We start from the raw sequence: 15661 nt of genomic DNA, 5'->3' as shown, positions 1-15661 counted from the left end.
CCTGGATGGGACCTCTGAAATAATGTGATTATAAGTAGTGAGAGCATACCTCCGTGTCTTACTCTCAATCTTAAAATCAGTCAGCCTTCAACATTGTTTAGGATGTAGGTTTTTCATAAATGCCTTTCATTAGGTTGAGGAAGTTTTCTTCTGTTCCTAGTTTACTGAGAATCTTTGTCGTTAATAGATGTTGGATTTTGTCAGTTGGTTTTCCTGGATCTGTTGTCATGAGACTGTGATTTTTCTCTTTTATTTTCTTAATTTGGTGAATTACATTGATTTTTCTCATGTTAAACCAACTTTGCTCTCCTGGAATAAATCTCATCTGGTTATTTATATATATATACATATATATATATATTTAATGGGTTGTTGGATTTGATTTGCTAATATATTGCTAATTAGTTTTGCATCTAAATTCATGAGGACAATTTATTTAATAGTTATCTGTAGTTTTGTTTTTGACTGGCTTTGTGTCTGTAATACTGACCTTATAGAATGAATTGGGAAATAGTCTCTCCTTCCCTGTTTTCTGAAAAAGTTCATGTAGAATTGGTATTATTTCATTCTGAAATGTTTGGTGTAATTCATCAGTGAAATGGCTTGGCCTAGAGTGTTTTGCAGGTAGGTGACTACTAAATTCAATTTCTCTAATAGATCTAGCGATATTAAGATTTTTCTATTCTGTATCATATTTGGTAATTTATGTCTCAAAAAATATTTCCATTTCATCTAAGTTGTTGGATTTATTGAAATAAAGTTTTTCTCAATAATCTATAATTATCCCTTTAATGTTTGTAGGAATTGTAGTGGTGTCTTCTCTTTCATGCTGATATCGGTAGTTTGTCTCTCTTATCTTTTATTTTCCTTCCCTGAGGTTTATCAATTTGATTGATCATTTTCAATAACCAGCTTTAGTTAAAATGATTTTAAACTTTATCCATATTTTATTTCATTAGTTTCTATTCTTTTTTTTTTTTTTTTTAATCCTTGTTTGTAGTTATTTGGGCAGATACAAATTTCAGAGATCCTAAAGACACTGTCCTGATTCTTACACTTAGATGGAAAAATAGAACTCATTTATATAGTAATGGGTATTCATTACATCTGTTTACACAGTGTTTTCTTCTCTCATTGCTATTAGGCTGTATTCTAATTAATTACCTGTAATCTTTCTCTCCCAAGGCAGCAAATATTTTTAAGGAAAGATCTTATATATTTTCATACTACGCTTATAGAGCCGACAAATTTTTGACTCAATTTTGTAATTGTAAAGTTTAATGACAAAAAACCCCTAATAAATAATGAATTCTAATTAGAAAATTAGTGTCTCACAGGGGTATGTCTAGCAGTTTTGAAAATCCAACGTACATACTAGCATTGGGCAAATATATTCATTTACTTTTGTAAAGTATAAATGTGAGAAACAAATGCTTGTAAAATCTAGTGAAATCTCCTTAAGACTATTTAGAAAAACACATCTGTGGAATTTAGCCATTCTGTTTAATTAGAATCAAAGTTATTTTTGAATATTGGTTTTTCTACCCAGAAGAATGGAATGTATGTCTGTATCCTTTACTCAGTCTCATAGTTTACCAATTTTTGTTTATCTGTTTTAATTTATCTATTTTTCCCCTTTGCTTTAAGCTATTTCCGTGAGAGAAGAAACATTGCTACCTCAACTGGAAAGTCTGTGACACAGGAAAGTGAGTCTCAGCATGTAAAGTCTTTGTAAATTAGCACTCATATGACAGTCTTAAATGTGTGAAAATTGTGATCGAGAAAGTAGGCCCCCTGTGTAATAGGAAATAATGGGAATAACTATCTGCTAGGGTTCATAATACTTCAGATGCATTTAAAGATGAGTGAATAAAAGACAGTCATATGTACTCAGACTCTTGGAAATCTTCATATACTAATGTAAAAAGAATTTTTTTTTTTTTTTTTTTTGCACCAGGCTTCATTTATCAGTAGCCACAGTCGAAGGCATTTAACTAAATTAAGTGGTTTCTGACATTCTGAGCTATAGGACCTGGATTTATGGAAAGTAATTTTGCCATGGTAACGGGAAAGGGCTGACATTACTTTGGTAAATTGATCATTGACAGAGGCTTTTCTTTCTTTTTGAAAATTCTGTTTATATATGTTCAGGAACATTCTTCTTAACAATAAGGTGGAAAACACTTGGTTACTGACCCTTTAAAAGTTTTTTTTGCCATAACAGAGAATGAAAGTGTTAGGAATTCTTTCTTGTGGATGGGCGTAACACAAGGACAGTGGAAAATCTCTTGAAATAACTTATTTTTACAAGTGTATTAGTGGCTGTGGTGTTAGATTATATTAAGTAGATTCTGGTGTTTTGAGTGATACAGCATCTAGTTATGTTAGTGAACTTTTAATTATTCATTGGAAATTACAATAGATCTAACACTAACTTTATGCCATTAATACTGTATTCTTATTTAGGAATTAACATTATAAATGGCATCATATGTGGGAAATGTGCTTAGTTATATTAATGTGGATCTTAGAGGGTAGCAAGGCCATATATGACACATCACACTTTCTGAAACAGTGAGTAATATGCCTTGGTTGGGAAGTGAGAGGCATATACAGTGAGTGCTGCACCAAGAAGCCATGGGACGAGTTGCTTTGGAGGTGAATATTATAAGCATAATTTTGGACTCTCAGAGGATAAAGCTTAAGTTGTGATGTTACTATAAAATTATTAAGTGCATACCTTTTTAAAAAATGTTTCACATTATTTATATCTTTTCATTCTCATCCTATAATTTGCCCAAAAGATTCAAAGGAGGAAAATTCATCTTCCATTTTTCCTTATGGAGAGACCTTTCTCTTCCAGAGACTAGAAAATTCCAAGGTTAGTCCCATACATTTTTATTTTTTTTTCCATTTTCAAGTCTTTGCTCTTCTGCCTATATTTCCCTCTTTGTTTCCTTTAAAGTGTTTGGAGAATGAGTTATATTGAAGCAGGACATTGGTAGTCAGTAAAATTCTTTTAAGTAAAATCATGTCGAATGTGTATCTTTGAATATATATCACAAAAATGCATTCAATTTCAGGAATACAGGAGGGGGGGTTTCTGAATTTTCCGAAAAATAAGTTACTTTAAAGACAAACCCCCAAAGAAAGCAAAAGCAGGCAAACAGAACCCCCCTAGATTTTGCTTTTTGCCTTATACCCAAATATCTACTTCTAACATATCTTCATATCTTCATTATTTAATTTATCAGTCTTTCTTTCTTCTCAAGTACTTGTGCTCTTTTGGTTATTTTATTTCTTGGTCAGGATAAAACAGAAGTTGGAAGACAAAAAGTGGGAAATTAAAAGTAAATAAATTTTGTTCTTGGTTGGCATCTTCTGTTTTTCCTGGATGAAATGATGCATTATTAATGATTTAAATATCTTGAAAAAGGCATCGAGAGGCTATTTTTAGTATAGTCTCTCTAAGTTTTTACTGAAAATTGATCTAAGCAGTTAGATATTTATGTAATAAAACTAAGCTCACATTGTGGATATTTGGAAAATATTGCTGTCCTAAAAAATGTATGTATATAATATATGTGTATTTCTTTTTAATAGAAGAGATCTATAAAGAATGAATTTTGGACCCATGAAGAAACACTCAAAGGGGAAACAACTACTGAAAAAAACGCTTTTCTTGTGAAATCAAGGTATGAGGTCATGATTGATGATGGTTAATTCTTTTGAATATAACGTTATGCAGTGTTGACTTGCTCATATTATGTTTCTAAGAAAATAGTTTACATTAGTAAGTTCAAATCTTTCTCATTCTAGATGTTTCAGTAATGGCACTTAGTCTATTAAAAAAATTTTTTTTTAGTTTGTTTAGAGCACAAGCGTGGCAGGGGCAGAGAGAAGGAGAGACAGAATCCCAAGCAGGTTCCGTGCCATCACGCAGAGCCCAGCGTGGGGCTCGAACTCACGAACGTGAGATCATGATCTGAGCTGAGATCAAGAGTCGGACGCTTAACCGACTACACCACCCAGGAACCCTGAATAATGGCACTTATTTTAATAATTGAACTTAGAGTCTGTAAATCCGGTGTATAGTGATATTTTGCAGCAGATTATGTTAGTCTTTTCCTAATTGAAATCACTCTTCCCATCCTAAAGTGGAAAATATGTGGTGCCCACAATTGTGTGTTAAAGATGGGAAGTTATGTTAATATGAAGGAGAAAGAGGCAGCGCAAAAAAAAAAAAAAAAAAAAAAAATTACTATCTAAGGTGCAGAATATTTACAAATGTAATACATCCTTTTTTACTGGAAGTTCATCATTGACAAGTGGCTTGACAGTTTACCCAGTTATTTGGATCACTCATGAAATTAAGCAGTTTGTGAGGCACCAACTTGAATTTTAGTTTTCTCAACTTTATTAGGACTTAGTGTCCTGCATCATTACCTAATGTTCATTTTATATCTTCAATTTTATCCTTTTCTTTCCAAGTCTGATAATGTGGGTTTTCTTAAGTTGAAACTAAATAATTGAGGATCTTCAGTTAGCATTTGATATGTATGTATTATAATGCAAAATGTGGAAGAGGCCAGGTTAAATCATTCTTTAAGGAAGTGAGTTTTTAGGACACTGTGTCCAAAAGGATGTAATTTGACTCCTACACATATTTATTTCATTGATTAGCAAAAACTTCTTTGTAATGAGTTTTATTATACATTAATGGCTGAGTGAACCTATTTTGTCATTCCTTAAATCTGTAGAAATATGCTTAGCTATTATGAATGTGTTCTGGTGAATATGATAGGTTACACAGCTTTTACCTTCTGATTGTATCCTGACTCTTTCTCATTTCCTAGCTAACAGTGTGGTGAAGTTTTCCCTCATTAGTGTTACAAAATAATACTAAAGCTCTTGGAATTGAATCGTGGAGAGCCAGAGAGGAGCAACAAGTTTCGAAGTGAGATCTCCAAATAGATGAGTTAGTGGTTCATGAATGTTACTCAGGGACTACAAGTTGGAATGGCTATTTAATGCTGTTGGTGATGATGTTAAAATACGAGGCAGGGAATGTGGTCAGTCTTCACTCTTAGTACCAGTCTGCACCCACCCCCACCCCCCACCCAAATAAACAGATCAGATTAATGACACATAAGAAAAATTGTACTACTTTCAGCAGTGTTCAAATATATCTTAGGGTAATAAAAGATTTCTGTTTTTCTGGAAGAGTTTTAGAAATTATCAGATGGGTTAATGGAGCTCTTAAGAGATTTCTGACTTTAAATTTCTGTGCAGCTTGTTGTTTATAAATTTCAAAAGTAATCAGTGGCTCAAATACATATGGTATTTTGAAATGTTAACACAGTTTGTTTCCATTTAGCATATATGATAACAGGAAGGAGAATATAAGCGAAGACAAAGCAGAAGATATTTGGATACCTCGAGAGGACAAAGTTAATTTTCCAGTAGACTCTGCTTCAGAATCAGAATATTCAACAGTAGAAGAATGCTTTCAGAGTTTAAGAAGAAAAAATTCAAAGGCATCTAAATCTAGGACTCAAAAAGCATTGAATTTGGACCCTGTTAATAGGCACAGTTATCCGTTAAGCTCAACAAGTGGAAATACTGAGTCCTCAATCGTTTCCTCAAATGCAATATCTCCCTATGCCTGTTTTTATGGGTCCTCTGCAAGGAAGGTTAAATCCGGATGGCTAGACAAACTCTCCCCTCAAGGGTATGTAGTTTTTCATTTTTTTTCCCATAAGTAGCATATTTTCAGCAGTTCAAGTTTATCCATTTCTAAACCTGCTAGGTTGTTACTACTCTCCACCCCTCCCCTACGCACACAGATACAGTTTTTAGGGGTTTTCAGTACACTTTTGCAAACGCTGTTCTTTAGACATAAGGAGGAACATGTGCAGTGTATTATGTGGAATGCTGGGTTAAGATTCTGAATAGCAGATTGAAATCGAAAGTTGCAATTTCACATCTAGATCCTTAATGTTAGTTTCTAACTTTACACTAAAATGCACTGTGTCCCAATTTATAGCAAAGAAAAACAATACAGATTGAGTTGGTATTACTAGGCCCACGCTGTTTGGCTTTTGCTCATATTATAACAGTGTTCTGTTTGGGAATACAAGTCTTAATTGTAGTTAGAGAAAGTATGTCATTGTTAGATTTCAGGCTTCACTGGTATAGATACATTGTTTTGATTTTTGTATGTTGCACAGAAGGTCAGAGTCCCTTGAATATTATACTTTTAAAACAGATTTATCATTTTAGATGTTTACAAAGAGACTTCTGTCCCTTAAGGGTTATACAGTACTCAGAAATATTTGGGGAGGGATTGCGTTTAATTAGAATTGTTTTCTGGCATCCTGATTTTTTAATGTCCTTTTGAAATATTTACTTGAAATGTTCCTCATGAATTATTAAATTATTTTGGGATTAAATCTCTCATGTTTAAGTAGTGAATATGGTGAGTCCTTGCAATATGCTGGTTTTCTTTACTATTCCCCCCAAAATGAGCCATCATTTCTAGAAAGCCTTGGACCTAAAATAAATTTTATTAGCAAAAAGTTACTAGAAGAAACATTAGTTGATTAGTGGGAGCAGGTTTTAATTTCTTAAGAAAGTGAAAAAAAAAAAAAACTCACTTTTATGGTTAGTAATTATATATTTAATGCTTTCTATCATTACATCCTTTTAGCAAATTAGATGTTGAATAACCTAATTTAGCAAATTAGAGTACTTCTTAGTATCAGTTATCCTGTCTCCTTTCTGGTTATTTAAGGTAACAAAGTAGTCAACTGTGCCTACTTTTCATCAGTCATCAGTACTATTGATAGTCTAATAGCAAAGGTAGGAGTAAGCATTCAAAAGTACACATTGGTGGAATGAAACAGTGAGTTTGAATATTCTCGAATCTTTCATTTCTGTAAAATTAAGGTGTTTAGGGAGATTCTAGTGCTCTCTCCAAACAAATACCACCAGAAGAGTTAGCGGACTCTGGGTACAGAGCCCCCAGCAGCTGTGGTTTCCTTTTCCTGCCTACTCTCTGGTGGTACCTTGTTCTCTGCAGGGTTGTTATGTTTATGCTCCGGGCACACTGAGAAAGCTTCCCCATTATTGTCCACCCCTGGGACAGTTAGAACATTTTTCCTCTCACTCTATCAGAACTCTGGCTTTCCATCCTTTCTATTCTGAATCTGCCTAAGGTCAGATGCTGTAAGTTGTCTAGATTTATGTTTTTCCATTTTAGGGGAAATAATTGAGTTTTCTGGCTTAACAGTTTTTCTCCTGGATACCAGGATGAATAGAGATGGGAAATTAAACAAAGAACTTGCTATATCACCAAGAGATTAAACTCTTTTATATGATTTTATTGTTATGACTTGAAAAGAAGTATATGTTACTGGTTAGAAGCATGTATTATTTATTAGATCAGAAGTAGAATCTCTTAATTTCTCCTTTTCATAATTGGATTCTGTATTCTGTTGTGAGAGTGTTTAAAATGCTCATTAATTAGACAAAGTGATGCCTACCCACTCCTTATGCAGAGGGTATGAGCTTTATTTAACTCGTGGCCACATGTCTCTTTGGAGCACTTAGCACTGCTGGAGATGGCATTCTGAATTCCAGAGAGGAGGGATCAGCCAACTTTTTCTGTAAACGGTTAAATAATAAATACTTTAATCTTTATAGCCTCTGTGGGGTCTCCGAGAAGAATCAGCAACTCAACAGTTGTAGCCTGACAGCAGCACAGAGAATATGCAGACCAGTGATTGAGGCTGTGTTTCAATAAAGATTTTATTTATAAACACAAATTTGGCCTGTGGGCCATAGAAGCATAAAGCAGATTAGATGTTTGGCTAAAATCTTATACCAGCTGCTTCTGTCTCTCCTAGGCCCCAAGTAGAAAATTATAACCTGATGCTTTCTGTTATTTTAATCAATATAGAAGTCATAAGAAGCAAGAACTCACTTTGGCGACCTTGACACTTACTGTTCTTTATGACTGGAATGTCCTTTTCCACAGAGCATCGTGACTTGTGTACCCTTCCTCAAGTTCTTGCTGTAATGTCTCCTTTGCATTGAGGCCCTCTTCCCCAACACCCCATCACTCCCTTCGTTACTTTATTAAAAACAAATAGCCACACTCAGTTGTCCTTCTCCAAACAGTGTTTGAAACTGTTCTCAGTCATGAGGGACGTTAAACAAAATTATCAGATTTATAATCTGGATTTATTTCACATGATCGAGTATCTGTTTTTGCAATGGAAATGCCAGTTCTGCGTCAGTGCACGGTATGTGAAAGCTGCCTAGTATTTAGGAAGAAAGTAAGTGTGTACCATCATGCAACTAAAGAAATAGTAAAACATTCACAGTTGAGCTTAAAATATGAACATTCACTAACTCTTTGAATGATCTAATTATACTATAGACTGATAATATCAATTTCAAAAATTATATGGAAAAAAACTTAATAAAATGTAGAATGTGGGTGTATTATTTGTGTTTCAAACAAGTCAAGCAGATGAAAAAATTAAATGGTACTTGTTTTTAAAAACTCACTGGGTTTTGAGGATAAAAAAAGTCTTTCTCACTCCCCTTTCTTAACTGTAACTAATAAGCTCAAGCTCTTTTTTTTTTTTAAGTTTTTTAAATAAAAAAAAAAAAAATTTAATGTTTATTTTTCAGAGAGTGAGGCAGAGCGTGAGTGGGGGAGGGGCAGAGAGAGAGGGAGACATAGAATCCGAAGCGGGCTCCAGGCTCTGAGCTGTCTGCACAGAGCTGGATGTGGGTCTCGAACTCCCGAGCTATGAGATCATGACCTGTGAGATCATGACCTGAACCAAAGTCATGCTTAACTGACTGAGCCACCCAGGCACCCATGATAAGCTCAAGCTCTTCCCTCAGTCTGAGTTGATGTAAATATGGAAGACTGGATACGGTTTATTGCAGCATTTCCCAAGTATGTGACTCAGAGGAAGAATCCTGCCAGTTGCTTTAAGGAAAAGACAACATGGTGAATGTGCTGTACCCTTGCTAGGAGGTACACATAGTGAAAGATCTAAGCATTATCTGCAACAACGAAACCTTTTTGACATTTTTAACTTGCTGTTTTCTAAAGATATTTGTATGTTCAGTATAATGCACCAACATTTTTATAAAAACTGCAGTGGATCTTGAATTCATATTTTACTAGGAAATATGTTTTATGACTTTCTTTCTTACTCAGCTAAATTCCTCTTTAAAAGAATTGTTAACTTTTTAACCTTTGAGAGGCATGGTGTGGGAATCTGAGCCTAGGACAGCAGAAGCAGAACATGTGAGGCTAACTCAGCAAATCGAACATATAATATGCTTAAGAATTTGTGGAGGAATACAGGGGTACCTGGGTGGCTCAGCTGATTGAGTGCCCGACTCTTGGTTTCAGCTCAAGTCATGATCTCTCATGGTTTGTGGGGTTGAGCCACGTCGGGCTCTGCATTGACAGTGTGGAGTCTGCTTGGGATTCTCTTTTTGACTCTCCCCCCACTCGGGTTTTCTCCCTCTCCCCTCTCAATAAATAACTAAATTAATTAATAAACTAAAAAGATAATTTGTGGAGGAATACAAAAACGCCCATGATGTATGTGTTCCTTGCCTTCTTTATGTCTTTCATTAGGGCAGAAAAAAAGGAAGTAAATAAAAATAAAACCTAAATGCCGAGTATAGTTGGTACAGAAAGGTCCTCAGAGTACAGAATTGTGAGGTTACAGGGGGGTTGAGAAACCATTTCTTCAAAGATCTAGGAATGAGAAGTGGCAGTTCAGTTGGCCTTTGGAAAATAGATGAGATTTTAACTAGCGTTTTTAGAAGAAATACTTTTCTGGATAGAGGGAGTGAAAAGGCACCAACATAGATGGTACCTGGGGTACTGAAGTCTGTGGGATGGATAGCTGTGATTAGCTGGGTTATTTTATGGAAGATGTGAGTAAGCCTCTAGAACAAGGAGGTAGAAACTGCCAGTGGATTGCATGTTCAGGTTGAATACAGAACTGAGGAAAATGAAAAAACCAGTGGTCAAAAATACCAAGAAAAGATCAAACCCCAGACAGTAGTTGGGAGTCAGACCACCCAGAAGCCGGTAATCCAGGACTTGGTGGGAGATGAGAGCTTATTACTCTTGGTGCCTTTGTCAGTGACTGATTTCGCAGTGTGTGCCCAGCGTGTCCAAGGCTACTTTAGTGGAGCGATTCCTCACCCTGGTACACAAGTGTGGGTGTGCCTCACATTTCCTGGGAATGCTGACCTCTGGCCTTTCAGTGAAAGCAAATGTAGTGCAAAGTTGACAAGTCTCTATCTGACCAAGATGTTATATACCAATCACTGTGTTGAACTTAAAGTTGAATCTTAGATCTTTGATAAAAAGTATCTAGTTGGCCATTTCTCAAATCATACTTTGTTTGTAAAGACTGTCCCAAGCAAATAAAAAGCCTCAATGTTTTATTTGTAGTTTAAGGAAACAATTTCTGAGTGTTAGTATTTATTAAATAACATGACTAATTTCTTTTAATCCATCTAGTGGCAGACAAATGAGTGAGGGTGTTGGAATCAGAAAGAAATTAGAGTTGTAAGCTATCTGTTGTTCATTTGCTATGTGACTCAATGTCTCAGGACCTCCATTTCCCACATAAAAGTGTAAGGTCAAGACTCCCTCTGTGGGCTCAGTTGGAAAAGTAGGTAACACTGGGCCTGACAACTGGGGCTGAATAAACCACAGTTTCCTTTCTCTTTAGAAGAGTATCACTTTATTTCAGACCTCTGATAATGTTAGTGAAAGTGAGTTCTAGTCAGTTCTTACCTTGGAAAATAGGATGTAAGGAAACCATGTGTTCACATTAAACTTACAAAACATTAACATTTTTTTCTTAATATTTATTTATTTTTGAGAGAGAGAGAGACAGAGTGTGAGCCTTGGGAGGGACAGAGAGAGAGGGAGACACAGAATCTGAAGCAGTCTCCAGGCTCTGAGCTGTCAGCACAGACCCGGATGGCGGGGCTCGAACCCACGAACCACAAGATCATGACCTGAGCTGAAAGAAGTTGGACCCTTAACCAATTGAGCCACCCAGGCGCCCCCACATTAAACTTTTAAAAAAAGTTTTCTGGTGATTATAAAAGCATGTGGTTTAAAGTGTCAGAAAATTCTATGTGGCTTGTTAAAAAACACATAGCAATTTTCCTCCCCTCCCACATCATCACAAGAGACTGCCACTTTGAACTCTTTTTGTAGTTTCTTTTGGTATTTACTTTGTATTTATTAATAATGTTTAAAAAGAAAATTTTTTTTTTACAAAATTTTTTTTGAGTAGTCTCCATGCCCAGTGTGGGGCTTGAACTCACCACCCTGAGATCAAGAGTTGCATGCTCTACAGACTGAGCCAGCCAGGTGCACCTATCTTAATAATATTTTTATGCTATTTTTTCCCCCCTCACTTTTCAGTGTTAGGGATTATCTCTTGAGGTACTACCATAGAGTATAATGTTTATTCAATATTTTTTAATGTTTATTTTTGAGAGAGAGAGGGGGAGAGAGAGAGCGAGCACACATATACACACTCATGTGTGGTGAGGGGAGGAGCAAAGCGGGGGCACAGAGACTGATGTGGGGCTTGAACTCACAAATTGCAAGATCATGACCTGAGCTGAAGTCAGATGTTTAAATGACTGAGCCATCCAGGCGCCCTTAATGCTTATCCATTTTTATCTCTGTCCCCCACTCCTTATTCTGGCAAAGACACAGTTCTTGTCTATCATCCATTTAATGCAATTGTATAAAATATTTAGATTATGTCTGTATTTAGTTTTATACTCTTGTGACTATAAATGCTGCTCATATGGGAGGCTCTGTAACATAGGATTAATTTTTCTTTCATTTGTGATCTTTAGTTTTCCTTGGAATTTAAAACTTTTGATTTTTTTACTTGGGTTTTTTTTTTTTTTTTTTTTTTAATCTCATTCATCTCAAATTTCTTCCTAAGAACTATAAGTCTGTGAAGTAACCAAAATACATATCAATTTCATCATCTCACAGTCTCTTAAGGAATCCTGTTTAGTTTGGGCTGGTGGTTCTCCAGTCCTGCTACACAATTAGCTGGTTAGCATTCTGTGGTCCTTTTGATTATTGTCCTAGGGATTCTCTATGTGCCGTGGTTTTGTCTTTCCTCAATATCCAATTGTCATGGTCTCACCACCAGCATACCCACCCATGCTCCTTGGAGCTTCCTCAGAAACAATGGGTAGGGGAGACAGTTTTTGAGACTTTGCATTTTTCAAAGTGTTGCTTTTTTTCCTAAACATGCTTACTGATAATTTATCATGGCTCAGAAGTCTTGATGAGAAAGAATACTCCCTTCAGATTAGCAATCCATAGTCTTTTAGATCATTGGTATTATAGAACTGGTATTGAGAAATCTGATTCTTGATCCTTTATATGTAGACTCTTTTTTTGTTCTGGGAGATTTTCCTGTTTTCTTTGTTAATTAGTCTGTTTTTTCTTTCTAAACTTTTTGGTAATTTGGGGTTGGACCTCCCACACCACAATGTTGAAAACAATGTAGCTTTTCCGTGTTTCATTTCTGTGAAGTTTATTCAATTGTATTTTCTAACCTACTTTTGTTTTTTGTTATCCTATATTTAATATAAAAAGCACTTTCTTTGTTCTTTTATAGCTTATTGTTACTCTTCACGGACAGAATACCTTTCTGAAGATGTTCATGTTTTTTGAGGCTCTCTTTTCCTGTTCGGTCTGTTTCTTTTAATTTTATTTCTATTTTTTTTTTTGGGGGGGGTCATTCTCCATATTTTACCTTAGAGATGTTTCCCTCAAAAGTTTCATTTAAAAAACAAATTAATGTTTATTAGAGAAAATGAATGAGCGGGGGAGGGGCAGAGACAGAGGGAGACACAGAATCCAAAGCAGGCTCCAGGCCCTGAGCTGTCAGCACAGAGCCCAACACGGAGCTTGAACACACGAACTGCGAGATCATGACCTGAGCCACCCAGGTGCCCCTCAAATGTTTCATTTTTTTTTTTTTTAATTTTTTTTAACATTTATTTATTTTTGAGACAGATAGAGACAGAGCATGAACAGGGGAGGGTCAGAGAGAAGGAGACACAGAATCTGAAACAGGCTCCAGGCTCTGAGCTGTCAGCACAGAGCCCGACTCGGGGCTCGAACTCACGGACCGTGAAATCATGACCTGAGCCGAAGTCGGCCGCTTAACCGACTGAGCCACCCAGGTGCCCCCCAAATGTTTCATTTTTAAAGTGAGATCTTGCAAAGCTGCTTAGAACAGGTTCTGATGAGTCCTGTTACTCATTTCTTGTAAGATGAGATGATCTTGCTGGACTTCTCTTAATATGTTTCCCTGGTGACGCCTCATACCATTATCTTTTAAATGAATCCTGGTAAACAGCTTTTTGGGAGCTTAGGGAAAGTGGACTTTGAGTGTAAATATCTATGACACAGACTTTTGTTTGATTCTTCTGTTTTGAATACCGCCCCCTACCGTCAGTCATGTGTGAGTGTCCCAGTCCAGAGACGCTCTCCCATGTGTGTGATATGCAGTGAATGAAACTCTGGTTTCTGTTGAGCAAGAGGAGGGGCATTTTTTCCAGCGGTGTGAAGAGAGGGAGGATTCTGGGATGGAGTGATGAGGGGTACAAGTTTATCTCTTAAATTGCTCTTCAACAAATCTTGTTTTTGGCACCCCCCCCCCCCCCCACCTCGCCTTCATAGTCACTTCCAGAGTTACTTAATGTCTTCCATTGTCTGAGATTTCTTGAGATTTTGTGGGTACATTGGTTTTCCTCCCAGATTGATCTGTTGCAGGCTTAGCCATCAGCTCTCTGAAACTTCCTAAGTCAGCCCTTCTCCTTCTTAAGGTTTCTGAATATTGTTCCTTCGTCTACTTCTCTGATCATTGTTGGTTTATAGGTATTTGTTTATGTTTTTTTTAACCCTTTGAAACAACTTTGGGAGAAGTAGAGGTAAATGCAAGCTTTTAACTGATCATCTTAACTAGAATTTGGTTTCCGGTTTGTGTGTGTGTGTGTGTGTGTGTGTTTGTGTTTACAGAATATGACTCCATGAAATAGTTGTGAATCATTTAATATAGCTCTTTATATACCATGTCAAATAAGCACTTAGCTCTTTGTGAATATTTAAAAATTGGTAGTGACATATTAAAATTAATGCTCTATTATTGATTTCCGAACGCTTTTTTAGCACCTAGAATTCTACATTAAAATAACATTCATTTTTTCTCATTGAAAGAATTAGGTATAGCAGAGATAGAAGCTGGGATGTCAGAGAATTTTGCTTCGTTTTTGATTTTTTGGCCCCAATTCCTTTTGGTTCACATAATCTTGGTAACTATCATTTTGGTTTGCTTAAAAGTGAGGAATTGTGTTTTAGAATAGAAGAGTGATAGCATTTTACACTTGATCTTAGCCAAAAGGGCAAGAAGTGATAGTGCTGGCATTTTATAGAAATATAATAATTTCTTGCATCTGTATTTATAAAATACTTCATAACTAATACGGAATCATTTAAAAGCCTCATACTTAAAAGAGTAGATAAAATAAAAACTTAGCCAAATCAAAACATGAGTAATTAGATAAACAAAAATCTACACTTTTGGAAATTGTAGTAGTTCTAAAACATTGAGGCTAGTTAGGGTTAGAGTAGCAAATAAGATAAAATTTGCATGTAATTCTTCAGGATTATGTAAACAAGGCAGACAAATCTGGAACACCATGCTGCTGTCCTTTTCATTAGATACTGCTTAGAATAACTGAGAAGCATGTTTGTGATGATTTAAATTCCATGATTAATAAAAGCCATAAATTTGACTTAGTGCCTTTGAGGCTCATTTCATTTGTGTCATATTTAATGATAATTTGGAAGCCTTTGCCACCTTACATTAATATTGGTTACCATACCTATTTGATTTGGGGATTTTTTTTTAAGCTAAAATATTGCATCTTTTTAAAAGCAAACAAAAATCTCCACAGCCCTGTTGGCACTTAAGAATGAAATTAAAACAGGAATACCTCTGTGTGAGTACTTGATAAATCCAGATTTGTTTGTATTTGCACTGTTGTTAAAAAAAAGAATTTTTAAGATAACACGGTTTTGAGACAACAAAAACTGACACCAGGTGGTAAGGCTGTATTTATGATCGCAGTTGAAACTTCACACCAGCTGCCCTACTAGAGCTCAAGGGAAGAGCTTATAGAAATTCGTTCAGTAATAACGTGGGCACAAGACTTATAAATTATTCTAAAAAAGCTTCTTAAAGAAACGTTTCCCTTCAGAACCCTAAAAACAAAATAGGATAAAACCTAGGCTAATATGTTTCGTGTCTGCTCCACCTTTTTTCCTGAAGGAATTCTGAAGCACTTTGCAAAATTGAACTCACATATAAAATGGGTAGAGGTCAAATGTTACCACTGCCGAAAGGGATGTCCAGGATGCCTTGCTATAAAACGTACTAGAATCTATTTTGTGTAGCGGTTGAGAGCATGGACTTTGGGATCCGACTGCATGGATCTGACTCACAGATACGTTCTTTACTGGTTGCGTGACAAGGTTTTTCAACTTAACCAG

The 15661-nt window shown here is 35.8% G+C and overlaps 1 protein-coding gene across 2 annotated transcripts in view; it reads left to right on the top strand.

The window, feature by feature from the left end:
* Positions 1-15661, top strand: part of ARAP2 (ArfGAP with RhoGAP domain, ankyrin repeat and PH domain 2) — a 188477-nt gene that overhangs the window by 20449 nt on the left and 152367 nt on the right. For both annotated transcript variants that reach the window (XM_078446218.2, XM_078446219.2), the window contains exons 3-6: positions 1648-1706; positions 2805-2881; positions 3604-3695; positions 5378-5731. In XM_078446218.2, the coding sequence (XP_078302344.1) occupies positions 1648-1706; positions 2805-2881; positions 3604-3695; positions 5378-5731 (582 nt within the window). The remainder of the gene's footprint in view (positions 1-1647; positions 1707-2804; positions 2882-3603; positions 3696-5377; positions 5732-15661) is intronic.

Source organism: Panthera onca, chromosome B1 (assembly GCF_046562875.1).
Source record: "Panthera onca isolate mPanOnc1 chromosome B1, mPanOnc1 haplotype 2, whole genome shotgun sequence".
Classification (NCBI taxonomy): Eukaryota; Metazoa; Chordata; class Mammalia; order Carnivora; family Felidae; genus Panthera; species Panthera onca.
Note: the sequence above shows the minus strand (reverse complement) of the source record. Positions and strands in the feature narration are given on the sequence as shown.